This window comes from Miscanthus floridulus, chromosome 18 (genome assembly GCF_019320115.1).
Source record: "Miscanthus floridulus cultivar M001 chromosome 18, ASM1932011v1, whole genome shotgun sequence".
Classification (NCBI taxonomy): domain Eukaryota; kingdom Viridiplantae; phylum Streptophyta; class Magnoliopsida; order Poales; family Poaceae; genus Miscanthus; species Miscanthus floridulus.
Genome location: NC_089597.1, coordinates 32,501,053 through 32,519,496, shown reverse-complemented (window position 1 = coordinate 32,519,496; position 18,444 = coordinate 32,501,053). Strand labels below are relative to the sequence as shown.

The following is an 18,444-nucleotide window of genomic DNA, read 5'->3' as shown; positions in this document are numbered from 1 at the left end:
TGTGAGAAAAAAACACTCCGAACAAACCGAATAGAGAGTAAGACCTTAACCTACCGGTCCCGGGCTACTTAAAAAAAAGTCAAAGAGGCGACGCTTCCCCATCCTTCACCCACCTCGAAGCCACGCCCACGCCCACAGCCCCACGCCCACACGAACAAAGCCGCTGCCTACTCGCCTTTATATACCCTGCCACCGCGCCGTGGCTCCGTGTCCTCTACCTCGCCACTTCACCAGCGACCGACACCTTCTCTAGCTCCAAGGCTCTCTTCGCCGGCGAGCGTCGTGCTCCTTGGTCCGTGCGGCGAAGCGACGAGAACGTACGAGACGAGATCGACGCGGGCGGTTTCGATTTGCTCATCGTCATGGGGCTGAGGAAGCGCCTGCTGGGGTGCTTCGGGGCCGGCGGCGGCGAGCAGGAGCAGGAGTCCGCGGCGGCGGTGGCGCGGCCGGCGGCGGGCAGGCGCCCCGGCGGGAAGCCGACGCTGCGGCGGCTGAGCACGGCGAACCTGCGGTCGCTGTCGCTGCAGGACCTGTCGCGGAAGCTGGAGACCACCAAGCTGCACGCCTTCACGCTGGACGAGCTCAAGGCCGCCACCAAGAACTTCTCCACCTCCAACTTCCTCGGCGAGGGCGGGTTCGGCCCCGTCTACAAGGGATTCGTCGACGGCCGACTCCGCCCGGGGCTTCAGCCGCAGCACGTCGCCGTCAAGTACCTCGACAGCGACGGCGTCCAGGGCCACCGCGAGTGGCTGGTACGTTCTTCCCATGCAGTTTTCCAGCTTGTTTGTTACCACTGCTACTTGAGTGCTGATGGATCTGTGAATCGAGTCCTGATCTGGCTGCGCTGTCTTGTCTCTGCAGGCGGAGGTGGTGTACCTCGGGATGCTGAGCCATCCGCATCTGGTCAAGCTGGTGGGCTTCTGCAACCAGGACGACCACCGGATGTTGGTGTACGAGTACATGCCCAGGCAAAGCCTCGAGAACCATCTCTTCAAGAGTAAGCACTGCTGCTGCTACTAACAACACACCACTTTTAATTTGTTGGGTGTCTCCGATCGATCAGTGGACTAACAGCTCCTGTGAACATGTGCCTGGCTGCAGATCTCCTCGCGTCGCTGCCATGGTCGACGCGGCTCAAGATCGCCGTCGGCGCGGCCAAGGGGCTGGCGTTCCTGCACGAGGCCGAGACGCCCGTCATCTACCGCGACTTCAAGGCCTCCAATATTCTTCTCGACTCGGTAAGCCTCACCAAGTCCAATCTCCTTTCTTTTTCTCCTCAGCATCAACAGCTAGCATACAGCATATTTCCACAAAAGAACGCCATCCCGACGACCTCTTTACCGACGAGCGAGCGATTTTAGGACGGTAAAGAATTGCCCCATTGGGTGCTTAGTCGTTGTCATGCACGTTGCAGATTCTTTCTTACCAACGGAACTGTATTTTTCTTCGCTATATAAAATGTTTCTTACCTACACGCCAACCATGTTCCGTGTCAAAGCCTTCCTCCTCCTTAAGAATTCATTCAGGAATAGTCGACGTACTCACGTACACTCGTGCTCAAATCTGATTTGTTTTGCAACTACCGACAAATTAGTAGCAGAAGCCTCTGTTTTTATTCTAGGTGCCGGCCGTTAGGGATAAACCTAGCTGGAGCATTATAATATTGTGGTTAGCTTGGATTTTGGATCCTGATGCTCTGTAGCAGTTGCAAAACACAGCAAACAGTGATGTGTTCATCCCAACCACTATGTTGCCATGCACAGCATTAGCGAGGTCAAATGCACAGTACTTTTCCTCAAAAACAACTGTTGCCGAAATCGAATTGTGTCTAACCTCGACAAGTTTGTCATTCATTTCCAGGACTACACGGCGAAGCTGTCCGATTTTGGGCTGGCGAAGGAGGGGCCGCAGGGGGACGCGACGCACGTGACGACGCGGGTGATGGGCACGCACGGGTACGCGGCGCCGGAGTACATCCTGACGGGCCACCTGACGTCGAAGAGCGACGTGTACAGCTTCGGCGTGGTGCTCCTGGAGCTGCTCACGGGCCGGCGCTCCGTCGACAAGCGCCGGGGCCGGCGCGAGCAGAACCTCGTGGACTGGGCCCGGCCCTACCTCCGCCGCGCCGACAGGCTGCACCGCTTCATGGACCCCAGCCTGGAGATGCAGTACTCGGCGCGCGCCGCGGAGAAGGCCGCCAAGGTCGCGCACCAGTGCCTGCAGAGCGTGCCCAAGGCCAGGCCCAACATGCGCGACGTCGTCGACGCGCTCGAGCCGCTGCTGGCGCTCGACGACGACGTGCCTATGGGACCCTTCGTGTTCACGGTCGGCGCGGCGGAGGCTGCGCCGGCGCCGGCGCAGGTCGTCGAGGCTTGCGCGGACGGTGTCACTGTCACCAACGACGACGAGGCGGAGGCGGATGCGGGTAGCCGGCAGGCCAAGAGGCACGTCATGTCGGCCGTGCACGCAGAGAGCCCGCTGCGGAGCCGGTACGCCAGCGCCGTGAAGAGAGTAGAGAGCCCGCCGACCCTGAGCAGGGCATGAGTGGGATTGCGAATTTACAAGTGTACATAGCTAGCTGACAGATTGCTCATGAATTCTTTTGTTTTTCTCTTTTCTTGGTGACGCTATTAATTCGTTCTCTCAAGAATTTCAAGGGGAGAGGTTTTTGTTTCATTTTTTGTTCTGTTAATATACTGCCGAGAATACACCTCAAGTTGTGAGGTGTTTGTATACCGAAAGTTGGAGGCAACATGTATTGCAAAAGTTGTTCAAAGTAAACATTAACATCGTTTATCTCTTAATTTCTGTGTGTACGAATGCGTTAAGAATTAAGATCATGGTTGGAAGCCGGTAGGTAAGAAACCACAAAGACTTTTGACCTAGAAATGAGGTGGTCCAAGGACATGCGACAGAGCACGAGAGCACTAACCTGTACAATATTTCGTCGACCAACTACTACCACCAGATGAAAGAAGCAAAGTCTTATGTCGTCCACATTCAGTAAAACGCACGAGAGCACTAACCTGTACAATATTTCGTCGACCAACTACTACCACCAGATGAAAGAAGCAAAGTCTTATGTCGTCCACATTCAGTAAAACTAGGCGTTTCAATTCTAATATGCGTGTGACAGGATCAAGGAAGAGATAAATCGATTGCTTAAAGTCAAGTTTATTAAACCTTGCAAGTATGGTGATTGCATCTATAATATTGTGTTGGTGGAGAAGAAATATTACGGCATAATTTTAGAGTTTTCATTGGTTTGACATCTCAAAAAAGTTAGTCCTAAAGATGAATACCATTTGCCTATAGCAGATATGTTGATCAATGGCCCATGTAGCCATGTGGACATTATCAGTTCGTTGATAGTAATTGTCGGGTGCCATAAAAAGCGGTCCCTTAAGTAAGAACTGAAAAAATCGCTTAGACCTTGTAAATATCGAAGCGGGCTCGGCCCAGAACGAAAACACAAGGCCTCGGATGAGGTACCGATTCTCCGCCTCACCCGAGGCCCCACACCACAAAGCCTCGCATGAGGTACCGATTCTCCGACTCGCCTGAGGCCCCGCCCGTAAGGCCTCGGACGAGGTACCGATTCTCCGATTCGCCTGAGGCCCCGCCCGTAAGGCCTCGGACGAGGTACCGATTCTCCAACTCGCCCGAGGCCCCGCCCGTAAGGCCTCGGACGAGGACATCACATCCAACCACTCCCGCGACGTCAGCCGAAAAACGGCACGATACAGCGGAGTGGCCGACGAGATAGAAGTCACATCGACGCCATGCCGTCCAGGACAGGACGGGGCGGGGGTTACCGGTCGCTGTGCTAGGCGCTGTGCCCACGACTGACACCCGTGCTGCACTGTGCTGCCTAACCCCACCTGCTCCAAGGACAGCGCGGCGTGGAGAGTCAAGTCCGGGTCCCTGTAGCCTCGAAATCAGCGTACAAGACCAACTACTCCCTCCGAGCCTCGGCTACCCGCCTTCGAGCTCCTGTAGCTTCGGGACTCGCGCCCGCCGAGCCCCCCACGATGGTTCAGCCTCTGCACCGATTGGGCCTCGGCACTCTACGTTGTCAGCACTCAGGGACCGGCACGTCATCCGCAGTATGCGCCATACCCTGCGTCAAGCTGCAGGGGCTCCCACGTCGCGCATAGGGCCAAGCTCCTGTATCCTCGGAGTCTAGCACACCCGCGCCATCGCATCAACCCAGCCTCGGCACTCCGCGCCGGTCAAACATACAGTGACCAGCACACCTCCAACAGAAGAAGGCGCGCCTGCCACCACAGGAGCTCCCACGTCGCACAGGACCAGGCGTGACCGGCACGTCGCTCCAGTGCGCCGAGGACAAGGCTGCTCCACCGACCATGCCGCCACAGTGACGAGCTATAGGGCTCGGACATACCGCCTCCGCTCACAAAACGCCACGTAGCAAACCCATGTACCACCCCCGTGCCTCCCTTCGACTATAAAAGGGAGTGACCGGGGCCGCTTCTAGGCATGAGACACAGAGATCAGGAGACACACACATGCAAGCAACGCACAACACTCTGTTACACGCACGCTTCCTCGCTACCTGAGATCAACATCTCAAGCAACCCACGCCACTCTACGCAGAGACCTAGGACTAGCTCCCTCTCTCGCCCAGCTTGTAAGCCCCTACTATAAGCACCTCGGTGCAAAGAATACAAGATCGCTCCCTCAGACTGGACGTAGGGCACCTATTGCCTGAACCAGTATAAACCTTATGTCTCTTTGCATCACCATCTGGGATTAGGGATATGCAATACGCTTTCACTAGTCAGTTGAGGGTCCATCGGTCCAAAACACCGACAGTTGGCGCACCAGGTAGGGGAGATACTGCGTGTCGGCTTAATCACCCCAACAAGTTCCGGATGGCAGACCCCGTGCGACCACTACGTCTCAGCACAGTGATCTGGTTTGGGAGCCTAGAGTTCATGTCCCTAGGATATGAGTACGATATGGTACTCCTCACACCCAGAGCCCCACCGACCGATGACGACATCACGCACCAGCAGCCCAGGTTGGGGACCTATCGTCGCGCTCGCCAGGCACGACGCGGGCGGGACCACCCTGACACCGCACGAGCTCAGGGCGACACACTGTGCTCCGCCAGTATCCCACACCCGGCTATTGGTGCAGAGTCCCTGGTTAGGGACCTGTCCAGCTTAAGCCTAGGAAAGGGAAAGACGCTGGTGGCGCGCGGCGACACCCCCTCATCAAGCTCTGCCCCGCCGCCTCCTGAGGAGTCGACTCCGGCAGAGCGGAGCCCGGCGATGGCACCATCCCCGTACCCCTTCGGGTTGAGCAATGCCGCCGCCTATGCTTCCGCCTATGCTTCCGCTCACGCGGAGCCCCAAGGACACCACCAACGTTTCGCCCTCGACTTCATCGCCACAACCTCGACCCACACCCACACTGACTCCTCGGAGGAGGACGAGGCGTGGGCCGGAGCGGACTTCTCCGGGCTTTGTGACCCTAAAGCCATGCGCCGCTTCATGGCCACGAGCGACTACTGCTTCGGCTACTCCGACTTCGATGACGAAGGCACTTACGATCCCACTCGTGAGTGCTTCAACATCGAGCTCGGGATGCCAAGCGTGAGCGATGAGGATGAAGGGACAGGCAGCCGCTTCCTGTCCCACGAGGGGGCAGGCGACGCCGCACCTCTACACGTCGAGCCCCCGGCGGCGCGGAACAAGAACCCTGCCCCCGAGGAACTTCGACATCTAGACCTGGAGCAGCTCCGTGAGCTTCAGGCCAAGGTCGAACAAGATCGACTCCTTCTGTAGCAGCTTCGAGACACTCTCGAGCAAGAGCAGCGGGGTCACGGTGATGGTGGAGCAGCCCGGCGGAGGGCTCGCGACGTAAACCACCGCATCAACAACGACGAAGGGGGTGAGCAACCCCCTATCTTCAATCGCGCTAGCCAGAACGTCGTGGTAGCAGCAATGCTACTCCGGACAACGTTCGAGCCCTCTACCTCGGAGGGACGACGGGCCCACGGCAAGCTCCGAGACCTCCTCGAGACCGCCATGGTACAGCAGGCCGAAAATTCCGCCTCTCGACGGTGTGGGGGCGCCTCGGAACTACCCATGGTACTGCCTTGGCAGGATAGAGAGGCCTCGGTTCATCCTGAGCCTGCTTGGGCACCAGGAGCCAATAAGGCCCCTCGGTGCACGACCGCCTCGGCAACCGACGCGAGGCGCAAGGCGACCATGATGTGGTCAGCAGGCGACGGCGCCACGACAATGATGGGCCCGCCCGAGGCTACCACCCGCACCGGGGCGGTCGCTATGACAGTGAGGAGGACCGCAGTCCTTCTCTTGGGCCACCTGGCCCTCGAGTCTTCAGCAAGGCCATCCACGGAGCCCACTTCCCGGCCCGGTTTCGGCAACTGGCCAACCTCTCCAAGTACAGGGGTGAGACCAATCCCGAGCTGTGGCTGGTCGATTACCGCCTGGCTTGTCAGCTAGGCGGCGCGGACGATGACCTGCTCATCATCCGCAACCTCCCCTTATTCCTGTTAGACTCGGCGTGAGCCTGGCTCAAACACCTCCCTCCCTTGTAGATCAACAACTGGCGCGACTTGGTAAAGGTCTTCGTCGGGAATTTCCAGGGCACATACGTGCACCCCGGGAACTCCTGGGACCTCAAGAGTTGTCGCCAGATGCCGGACGAGTCTCTCCGAGACTTCATCCGACGCTTCTCGAAGCAATGCACCGAGTTGCCCCGCGTCACCGACTCGGAAATTGTCTAGGCGTTCCTCTCCAACACCTCCTACTGAGACCTAGTCCGAGAGTTAGGCCGAAACATACCGACCACGGCGGCCGCGCTACTCGACATCGCCACCAACTTCACCTCGGGCAAAGAGGCTGTCGGGGCCATCTTCCCCGACAACGACGCCAAGGGGAAGCGGAGGGCCTCGGCCCCCGGGGCCTCGGCCCCCTACCTCCCCAAGAAAAAGAAAAAGGGTCGCTAGGGGAAGTGGGAGTTTCTCGAGGCTGATCTAGTCATGGCCACAGATCGCAAGAATCCCCGAGGTCTCGCTAGAGGCCCCGGACTCTTCGACGACATGCTTAAGAGGCCCTGCCCTTACCACCAGGGCCCAGTGAAGCACACCCTCGAAGAGTGCACCATGCTCCAGCGTTACTATGCCAAGCTCGGGCTCCCCAATGATGATGCCCATAAGAAGGGCGTCGGCGACAGGGACAACGACAAGGACGATAGGTTCCCCAAGGTGCACAACGCCTTCATGATCTTTGGCGGGCCTTCAGCGGGCCTCATGGTGCGCCAGCAAAAGAAGGAGCGCCAGGAGGTCTTCTCGGTCAAGGTGGCCACTCCCTGTTACCTCGACTGGTCTCGGGAGGCTATCACCTTTGATCGGGATGACCACCCCGATTATGTCCCAAACCTCGGGCAGTACCCACTTGTCGTCGACCCGATCATCGGCAACACCTGGCTCACCAAGGTGTTGATGGACGGAGGCAGCGGTCTCAACATCCTCTACGCCAACACCCTAGAGCTCCTGGAGCTCGACCAGTCATGGCTCCGAGGCGATGTCGTGCCCTTCCACGGCATCGTGCTAGGAAAACGCACGTGACCCCTTGGGCGCATCGACTTGCCCATCTGCTTCGACTCTCAATCCAACTACCGCAAGGAGGTCCTCACCTTCGACGTGGTTGGGTTCAAGGGGACCTATCACGCCATCCTAGGCCACCCGTGCTATGCCAAGTTCATGGCGATCCCCAACTACACCTACCTCAAGCTCAAGATGCCTGGCCCCAATGGCATTATCACTGTCGAGTCCACGTATGAGCATGCATACGACTGCGACGTCGAATGCATCGAGTACGCCGAGGCTCTCATGGAGGCCGAGACCCTCATCGTCAACCTCGACCAACTTGGTAGCGAGGCGCCCGACTCCAAGTGTCATGCCGGGACTTTTGAGCCCGCAGAGGCCGTCAGGCTCGTCCTGGTCGACCCCACCTGCTCCAATGATCGGGCGCTGAGGATCAGCGCCACCCTCAATAGCAAATAGGAAGCCGTGCTCGTCGACTTTCTCCACGCGAATGCCGATGTATTCGCATGGAGTCCCTCGGATATGCCGGGCATACTGAGGGAGGTTGCCGAGCACGCCTTGGACATCCAGGTCGGCTCCAGACCGGTGAAGCAGCGTCTGCGCCGATTCGATGAGGAAAAGCGCAGGGCCATCGGTGAGGAGGTGTAGAAGCTTTTGGCGGCCGAATTCATCAAGGAAGTGTCCCATCCTGAGTGGTTAGCTAATCCCGTATTAGTTAAAAAGAAAAATAGGAAGTGGAGGATGTGTGTAGACTACACCGGTTTGAATAAAGCATGTCCAAAGGTTCCATTCCCATTACCTCGAATCGACCAAATCATTGACTCCACTGCGGGATACGAAACCCTATCTTTCCTTGATGCGTATTCCGGTTACCATTAAATCAAGATGAAAGAATCCGACCAGCTTGCGACTTCTTTCATCACCCCATACGGCATGTACTGCTATGTGACGATGCCATTCGGCCTCAGAAATGCAGGGGCCACATACCAGCGGTGCATGACCCAGGTCTTTGGTGAGCACATCGGACGAACCGTCGAGGCCTACGTGGATGACATCATGGTCAAGTCTAGAAAGGCCAGTGATCTCGTCGATGACTTGGAGATAGCCTTCAAATGCCTCAGAGAGAAGGGCATCAAGCTCAACCCTGAGAAGTGTGTCTTCGGGGTCCCCCGAGGCATGCTCTTGGGATTGATAGTCTCGGAGCGTGGCATCGAGGCCAACCTAGAGAAGGTCTTGGCCATGACCAACATGGGGCCAATCCGAGACCTCAAGGGAGTGCAGAGGGTTATGGGATGCCTTGCGGCCCTGAGCCACTTCATCTCGCGCCTTGGCGAAAAAGGCTTGCCTCTGTACCGCCTCTTGAGAAAATCTGAACGCTTTTCTTGGACCCCCGAGGCTGAAGAAGCCCTCACCAAGCTCAAGGCACTACTCACCAATCCTCCCATCCTGGTGCCACCGACCAAGGGTGAGGCCCTCTTACTCTATGTCACCGCAACAACCCAAGTGGTTAGCGCGGCCGTAGTGGTCGAGAGGCAGGAAGAAGGGCATGCTCTACCCATACAACGACATGTTTACTTCATCAGCGAGGTACTCTCCGAGACTAAGACATGCTACCCCCACATCTAGAAGCTGACCTACGCCATAGTCTTGGCTCGACGCAAGCTGCGTCACTACTTCGAGTCCCACCTAGTGATCGTGGTGTCGTCTTTTCCTCTAGGAGAGATAATCCAGAACCAGGAGGCCTCGGGTAGAATAGCCAAGTGGGCCATCGAGCTCATGGGGGAAGCCCTATCTTTTGTGCCTCGGAAAGCAATTAAATCCCAGGTCTTGGCCGATTTTGTGGCTGAGTGGACTGACACCCAACTGCCACCTGCTCAAATCCAGGCAGAATGCTGGACCATGTACTTTGATGGGTCCTTGATGAAGACCGGGGCAGGCGCAGGTCTGCTCTTCATCTCACCCCTCGGAGTGCACATGTGATACATGATCCGTCTCCACTTCGCCGCCTCCAACAATGCGGTCGAGTACGAAGCCCTCGTCAACGGCTTGCATATCGCCATCGAACTTAGAGTACGGTGTCTTGACATACGGGGCGATTCACAGCTCATCGTCGATCAGGTGATGAAGGAGTCAAATTGCCCTAACCCCAAAATGGAGGCGTACTGCAAGTTGGTACGTCACCTAGAAGACAAGTTCGACGGCCTCGAGCTCAACCACATCGCGTGAAAATTCAATGAGGATGCGGACGAACTGGCAAAGATGGCGTCGGCATGGGCCCTGATCCCCCCGAACATCTTCGCCAGAGACCTCCACAAGCCTTCCATCGACTACGCCTTGGCGGTAGAAGAGGGCCCACCGGTCGAGCCCACCATAGGGCCTGAGGCCCCCTCTATCACTGAGACCCCTGCAGCCGAGCCCGAGGCCATAGAAATCAACACGGAGCCTCCCGAGGCCAACCAGGGCATGGACTGGCGAGTCCCGTTCCTTGATTGCCTCGTTCAAGGAGAGCTTCCTGCAGACAAAACCGAAGCACGATGGCTTGCGCGATGAGCCAAAACTTATGTCCTCAGCAACAGCGAGTTGTACAGGCGAAGCCCATTTGGCGTCCTCCAATGGTGCATCACCACCAAGGCAGGCCAAGCCCTACTTTGGGACTTGACGCAGGAGCCTACGGGCATCATGCAGCGCCTCGGACGCTTGTCGGAAACGCCTTCCGCCAAGGGTTCTACTGGCCAACGGCGGTTGCTGACGCCACCATGTTGGTACGCTCCTGCGAGGGATGCCAGTGCTATGCGTGGCAGACGCACCTCCCGGCCCAAGCCCTCGAAACCATCCCCATTACATGGCCATTCGCCGTGTGGGGGCTAGACATGGTTGGGCCTCTGCAGAAGGCCCCCAGGGGCTATACCCATTTGCTAGTAGCTATTGACAAGTTCTCCAAGTGGATCGAGGCTCATCGGATCACTCGAATCAAATCCAAGCAAGCGGTGCTATTCTTCACCGATATCATCCATAGGTTTAGGGTTCCAAACACCATCATCACTGATAATGGGACACAATTCACCGGCCACAAATTCCTAACATTCTGCGATGACCACCACATCCGTGTGGCCTGGTCGGCCGTAGGACACCCTAGGACAAACGGCCAAGTAGAACGTGCCAACGGCATGATCCTATAGGGTCTCAAGCCAAGAATATACAACCGGTTGAAGAAATTTGGCAAGAAATGTCTTGCCGAACTCCCGTCGGTCATCTAGAGCCTAAGGAACACTCCAAGCCGAGCCACGGGGTTCACACCGTTCTTCCTGGTCTATGAAGCTGAGGCCATCCTCCCCACTGACTTGGAGTACCGCGAGGCTCGAACAAGACTCGGCTCTACCTCTGCAGAACCAAGCCTCCCTCGGGGGCTAGAAGGGGGGACCCCCCCTAAGTCCCAGACATCGTTTTTTAGTCGTTTTTCGAAATCGTTTTTCGAAAAAATTTCTACGCCAAACTCTCTCGCGTACTCTGACAAATTGATTGTAAAAAACCTAAGGACCGAAAGCCTGTCTCAGGGCCAAAAGGCCGGCCGAGCCACGAGGCAGCCTACGCCTCTAGGCTACGGCAACTCCCTCATCACCTTTTGCCCAAAGGGCAGCTTAGGCTCTAAGGAAGTTTTTTGCAAGAGATATGTTCAAAGACAAGACAGAGGGCAGAGGTTCGGAAATACAATAAAAATGATTAAAATGCGTATACACATAAGTACTTTAAAAAGGCCTCGACGGCCACAAGCATCATGGTACAATGATGTAAGTCCTAATCTATTTACATGGCCCCTTTGGCCCAGGTCAAAACTCAGGGTCGCCGGTGTCGGCGGACGGCATGGGAGGAACCACCTCCTCTTCGAACAAACTGGCCAACGTCGTGCCAGGGGCCTCAGCCGCCTCCACCAGCTTCATGACCTCCTCCTCAGCCTTCTCATCATCCTCAGCCACGATGTAACCGTCGCTGATGGCCTCGAGGTCGACGCTGGCGTAGTGTGAGGAGACAACGGCTAGGGCGCGCTTGACGCCCGTATGCAGCGCCCCCGGAGCCGCTCGTGGACTCAGCCGCTCAACGTGATCAAGCGGCTCCCGAGGGAGTTGCCCGACTCGACCCCTCCGACCTCTAGGGCCTCGCAGGCGGTACAAGTGGTGCTCTGTAGTGCGTTGTGCTCTCGGATCTTGGCCTCGAGCACCGCCTACACTGCGACGAAGGCCTCAGCTGCCCGGGTGACCTCCTTCTCCAACCCTACGCCAAGACATGCAGGATGGGGTTAAGCACGAAAGAAAAACAAGCCGAACAGGGGCGCGAGCCTATGAGACTCACCCTTGGCTTTCTCCCTCCAGTTTTGGACCTTAACCCGAGAGGCCTCGGCTGCCCTAGAAGCCTCCTTCTCTAGCTCTACGTCGCATCGGGGAGTTAGGAGTCGAACGCAAGAAGAATAGATAAAACAAGGGGTGCGGCTCAATAGGACTCACCCTCAACCTTTTCCTTCTAGGCTAAGGCCTCGACCCGGGAGGCCTCGGCTACCATGACAGCCTCCGCCAAGGCACCTTTCGTCAGCCGGTGCGCGCTCTGCTCTGCACCTAGCTACCCGGCGACAGCCTTGGCGAGGCCGCCACTTGTTCAGCCCGGGACCTGAAGGTGTCCCGCTTGCCGGCCACCCGGGTCAGCTCCTCCTCCAGCTCTTTGATCCGCGTCGTTAAAGGGACGGCCTGCTCCCGAGCCATGGCCGCCTTGACCTGCATATCAGCACAGTGAAGGCGGAGGTCCTCCACCTCCGCGCTCCGCGCCGATAGAAGCTCATTGGCATTGGCGAGCAGGTCCTTCTGCTACTAGAGCTGGTCCCAGACATCCCTCTCCTACCGAAGGAACATCGACTTCCCAAGGGACCGGGCCTCGAGCTCCTGGATAGGTAGAATAAACGTCAAGCATCGCGAAGAAAACTCAGGAAAAAACGACACAACATGAGGAAAGAAAGCGCGCACCTAGGCAACACCGGGCAGGTCATCAGCCACGACGGACAGCGCTGTCCGCAGTGATCGCTCTGCCAGCCGGTGGAATTGCTCGAAGGAGCCCCAGTGCCCCCTCGGTTGCGTCCTCGAGGGCAAATAGAGGCTCCCCCTTAGGGTCGTCCTGGCTCCGCCACAAGACACACGGGCTATCCCACCCACGGGGCTCGGGTTGTACCCAGACGAGGGCCGAGCTCCCCTCGCCCGAGGTCGGGGCTAGCTGCTCCACAGTGCTGGCCGCCTAGGCGTCCGCCACCTCCTTCCCCTGAGAAGTATCGTCGGAGGAGATCGGATGGACCTCCACCTCCCGGGCGCTCTCCTGCGACGGCTACGGGTCTTGGACCAAGGGAGGTACTGAAGCTTGCCCCGCCTCCATCTCGACATCCTGGGCCACCGGCTCCGCCGCACCCAAGCCGACCTCCGCCACCTCGGCCTCGGTGGTCCTAGGAGCTGCAGCCTCTGCCACCTTGGCCTCGGTGGTCCTAGGAGCCCCGGCGTCCGCCACATCGGCTTCGAAAGCCCTAGAAGCCCCAACCTCCGCCATCTTAGCCTCGGAGGTCCTAGGGGCCTCGGCCTCGCCCTCGGTGGCCTTAGCGACTGAAGGTGCCTCGGCTTCATCTGACTCATGGGCCTTGGCCTCACAGGGCGTAGGCACCTCCTCCCCCGCTTGCTTCATGGCCGCCTCGGTAGCCTCTCCTTGGGCGACCGGCTCCTTTGGGTCGGCCCTGGCCAGCGCCATGCCACGTTGTATGGCGGCCTGCACCTCCACCAACCATCAGGCGGTGGAGCTGGTGCTCACCTTGAGCGCCTTACGTGGCGCTAGGGCAGGCGCTTCTGCCTGACGCTTTTGGCTGAAAAAAAACCACTCATGAGGTCATCATATGACCAAAGAACGAGTGGGAAATGCTGCGAAACCCACTGACAAAACACTTACCTCGAACGGGGACACAATAGCTTCCGCACCGCATCCCTCGTCCTCAGCAATGGCGGTGGCGGCGGCGGTGGCACGTCCCCTGTGTCCGCCGGTACCGGCCGGCCCTCGCCGGACTCCAACGCCTCCTCGGCCCATTGCGAAGGCGGTTGGATCGCCCCCGCCGTCGCCCGCTCCACCTTCGCCGTCGAGCCCACCGGGCTGACGGCGCGCTTCCCCAACACCCGTGTCTCAAGCGTGTCGGCCTCGGCCCTGGGGCGGGCGATCGCCAGCCCTAAAGCGCCCTCTCCTCCTCCTCCTAGAGACGCCGGGCTGCTCACTGACGCCCCAGTCGCTGTCTCCCTAACATCAGGGAGGTGGTCCAGAGGACCCCACCCCACCTCGCTCTCGTCGTCATCGCTCGAAGAATCCATCGACGATGGTGACGGAGACGGCTCCTTCGAGAGACCATTGAGCCTCTGTGCCGATGACGTTTCTCTAGCTCGTCGCGCTCGAGGCTCTTCCTCTTGCGCCTTGCCTCCTCAGCGTTCTTCCGCTCCTTGTACGCCTCGGCGTGCGCCCTATTTACCACCCACTGCTCTGCGTCCTCAGGAACGGGCGGCAGGGAGGCTCACACATCCCTCATCCCCTGCAAGAATGGTAGACGCAAATAAGGGAACAGATTGGAAATGTAAGGAGCAAGAAGACCTCGAAGGCCGCAGCAACACGCAACTTACCAGAGAGATGTACCCCCACGATGGGCGCATCAAGAATGGGGTCAGACCACTACTCCTCAGTTGCCCCTCCACCATCTCTCTCACCCGACGTAGAATCTCCTCGTCGGAGAGGGCGACGGCGGACATCCGAATGCCATCAATCAGCTCATCCAGTGTCATCTTGAACAGGCGCTACCGCCGAGCCATTAGTGGCAACACCCTCCGGCAGTGGAAGGCCGCCACGACCATGGCCGTCGTAAGGCCATGGTTGCGCAGCCTCTCCAACGCTTTCAGGAGCGGCTGCAGCTTGGGCTAGTCAACCAACAGGACTCCATACCTCCACTTCTCTGGCTGGCTCTCCACAACCCACCCGGTATAGGGGGGAAGCCCGCCGTCGTCATTGAGGAGGTAGAACTAGCTGTTGTACCAGCAGCGATTGGACGACGCGAGCTGGGCCGGGATGTAGAAGGGCTGCCGGTCTTGGCGCACTTGGAGAGTGCAGCTGCCGGCCCTCAACGCCTTCCGCGTACCTGTCGTGCCCGTCGGCTTGGTGGTGAGCCCCGCCCGAAAGAGGTGGAGCCACAACTCCTAGTGGGGGGCGATGCCTAGGTACCCCTTGCAGACGGCGACAAAGATGGCCGCCTACGCGATGGAGTTGGGGTTGAAGTTGTGGAGCTCCACGCCATAGTAATGCGGGAGCGCCCGCATAAACTGATCCACCAGCAAGCCAAGGCCACGCTCATGGAAGGCCATGAAGCTCACGATGTAGCCTTCGCGTGGCCTCGGCTCTAGCTCATTCCCCAGAGCAATCCACTCCGGTCTGTTGGGGTCGGTGACCGGGCGGAGGAGACCGTCATCGATGAGCGACTGCAGCATCACCGCAGACACATCGGACGGACCCCAAGGATCTGCCTGGACAACAACAGCGCCGCTGCCCATGGGTGCGGTGGAGAATGTGGCTACGGCGGTAAGGCGTGCTCTCGCTTTCCCTCTCTCTCTTTCTCACCTTTCCTCCCCCTTCTCCCTTCTTCTCCCCAGCGCTCTCTTCCTCTGCTCTTAGCAACCGCTCGAGGGCAGAAAGGGCGAACATAGGCAAGCGAGGTAAGGAGGGGCGGGGCAAGGCTCATCACGTATTTATGAGGGAGGGAAGGGGGCGAAACGGACGGGCGATGAAACCGGGGAAGTTTCCCTAAGATCTATCGCAGTTAATCCGGATCCGACCAAACCGCCCACGCGTCCACCTTTTCCTTATTAATCGTGCGCACACAGTAACATCCCATCCATAGACGTCGCATCACATTCGACCACAGCGATGGCAGGCGCCGTTCCATCTCCCCGAGGAACTGCCTCAAAAGGCACACCTGCTGTTGTCAGCCGATGGGAGGGGAATATCCCTCACCCGATTCCTTTCGGACTAAGGAACTGGGCATCGAGCCTGTTACGGTCTAGAGGTTCGAAGGCTGGGCCCTCGAGGGTCTCGACAGCCGCCTCAGGACAAACAGAGTCAGGGATGACTATGGGCGAGCCTGTACATGGCCGAGGCCCAAGCAAGCAGTTGCTTGGGATGCCCTAAGTCGTGTCCGAGACCGTCAGGGAGGTCTCTGAATGGGATCCCACCGTAGGGAGGCACCGAGCCCCCGAGGCCAATCGAACGGCCCTGGGACCCACTAGAGAAGCCCTCTGGTACTTTTGGAGTGCGTCTCTGGACCGCTAGCCGACCTCTATCGAAAGGGGCACGGGCCTCCACTCGGACTTACTCGGTAACAGCTCACCAGAGGTGTCACTGCTCGCGCCCACCGAGGGTTGCCTGGCATACTCCACCCCTCCTTCCAAACGAAAAGGATGCGCGAGGGCCGCACAAAAAAGATAGGGAAACTTCTGATCGCCCTCTTGCTCTGAGCAGAGGCTTGGGGGCTCTTCCTGCAACCAAGCCGAGACCCAGTGACCCAAACTCGCACTCGTGGACTCAACAAATGTGATAAACCCCTCACTCAACATAAGAAAAGCCCCTCAAGGAATAAATCCACTCCTCCAGGGCCTCGGGGGCTACACCCAGCGGGTGCACTCGCGCGCACCCACCGAAGCCTCGAGTACGAAATACCATCCCGCCAGGAGCGGCCGCAAGCCAAGTCTCAACAAAACCTCAGGGAGAGCGCTCACACTCTTCCCGAGGCTCGAGAGCTACTGTCGGGTACCATAAAAAGGGGTCCCCTAAGCAAGAACCAAAAAAATCGCTTAGACCTTGTAAATATCGAAGCGGGCTCGACCCAGAACGAAAACACAAGGCCTCGGATGAGGTACCGATTCTCCACCTCACCCGAGGCCCCACACCACAAAGCCTTGGATGAGGTACCGATTCTCCGACTCGCTCGAGGCCCCGCCTGTAAGGCCTCAGACGAGGTACCGATTCTCCGATTCGCCTGAGGCCCCGCCCGTAAGGCCTCGGATGAGGTACCGATTCTCCGACTCGCCCGAGGCCCCACCCGTAAGGCCTCGGACAAGGACATCACATCCAACCACTCCCGTGACGTTAGCCGAACGATGGCTCGATACAGCGGAGTGGCCGACGAGATGGAAGTCACATCAACGCCATGCCATCTAGGACAGGACGAGGCGAGGGTTACCGGTCATTGTGCTCGGCACTGTGCCCACGACTGACACCCGTGCTGCACTGTGCTGCCTAACCCCACCTGCTCCAAGGACAGCGTGGCGTGGAGAGTCAAGTCCGGGTCCCTGTAGCCTCAGAATCAGCGTACAAGACCAACTGCTCCCTCCGAGCCTCGGCTACCCGCCTTCGGGCTCCTGTAGCCTCAGGACTCGCGCCCGCCGAGCCCCCTACGATGGTTCAGCCTCTGCACCGACTAGGCCTCGGCTCTCTATGTTGTCAGCACTTAGGGACCGGCATGTCGTCCGTAGTATGCGCCATACCCTGCATCAAACTGCAGGGGCTCCCACGTCGCGCATAGGGCCAAGCTCCTATATCCTCGGAGTCAGCACACCCGCGCCATCGCATCAACCCGGCTTCGGCACTCTGCGCCGGTCAAACATACAGTGACCAGCACGCCTCCAACAAAAGAAGGTGCGCCTGCCACCATAGGAGCTCCCACGTTGCACAGGACCAGGCGTGATCGGTGCGTCGCTCCAGTGCACCGAGGACAAAGCCGCTCCACTGACCATGCCACCACAGTGATGAGCTACAGGGCTCGGACATACCGCCTCCGCTCACAAAACGCCACGTAGCAAACCCATGTACCACCCTTGTGCCTCCCTTCGACTATAAAAGGGAGTGACCAGGGCCGCTTCTAGGCATGAGACACAGAGATCAGGAGACACACACATGCAAGCAACACACAACGCTCTATAACATGCACGCTTCCTCGCTACCTGAGATCAACATCTCAAGCAACCCACTCCACTCTACGCAGAGACCTGGGACTAGCTCCCTCTCTCGCCCAGCTTGTAAGCCCCTACTACAAGCACCTCGGTGCAAAGAATACAAGATCGCTCCCTCAGACTGGACGTAGGGCACCTATTGCCTAAACCAGTATAAACCTTGTGTCTCTTTGCATCACCATCCGGGATTAGGGACACGCAGTACACTTTCACTAGTCGGTTGAGGGCCCGCCGGTCCAAAACACCGATAGTAATACTGGTAACCATCAAATATTTATGGTGAAAGAGGACATTTACAAAATGATTTAGGTGCCTAGGTTTTATAGGTTTGTTTGGGTGGGTTATGACTTTTGGATTAAATAATACTAACGCTATGTGCTACTTATCGGAGGCTTATGAACCTTAGATTCGGTATTATCTTGGAGGTCTATACAGTACAGATGACGAACATAGTTGTTATTGACTGACTTAAATTCTCATTTTGCCAATTTGCCTCTTGCTTTGAGATAATATGTCTGCATGGTTTAAAAATAAATCCACTCAAGTGTGCTTTTGGTGTATTAAATTAGCTAGAAAATTTTAGAATTTATTGTTCATGAAAATGGTATAGAGATTGATCATAAGAAAATAGAAGCGATTAGAAAGGTACAAGCACGCACATGTAAGAAGGATATGCAAAAGTTCCTTGGCAAGATAAATTGCTTAAGAAAGTTTATATCAAACTTGTCGGCGAAAGATCAATGCTTTTACTCCTATCCATCGCATTAAAAAATGAAACCAAATTTAGCT

The 18,444-nt window shown here is 57.6% G+C and overlaps 2 protein-coding genes across 2 annotated transcripts; one reads left to right on the top strand and one right to left on the bottom strand.

The window, feature by feature from the left end:
• Positions 1 to 204: 204 nt before the first annotated feature.
• Positions 205 to 2,794, top strand: LOC136519832 (serine/threonine-protein kinase RIPK-like). The gene is made up of 4 exons (XM_066513210.1): positions 205 to 752; positions 862 to 997; positions 1,102 to 1,238; positions 1,861 to 2,794. Exons 1-4 carry the CDS (start codon positions 363 to 365, stop codon positions 2,542 to 2,544), a joined length of 1,347 nt encoding a protein of 448 aa, XP_066369307.1. The 5' UTR covers positions 205 to 362; the 3' UTR covers positions 2,545 to 2,794.
• A 10,170-nt stretch (positions 2,795 to 12,964) lies between these two features.
• LOC136523623 (uncharacterized) lies at positions 12,965 to 13,375 on the bottom strand. The gene has a single exon (XM_066517242.1). The coding sequence runs from the start codon at positions 13,373 to 13,375 to the stop codon at positions 12,965 to 12,967; it is 411 nt and encodes a 136-aa protein (XP_066373339.1).
• Between the last annotated feature and the right edge of the window lie 5,069 nt (positions 13,376 to 18,444).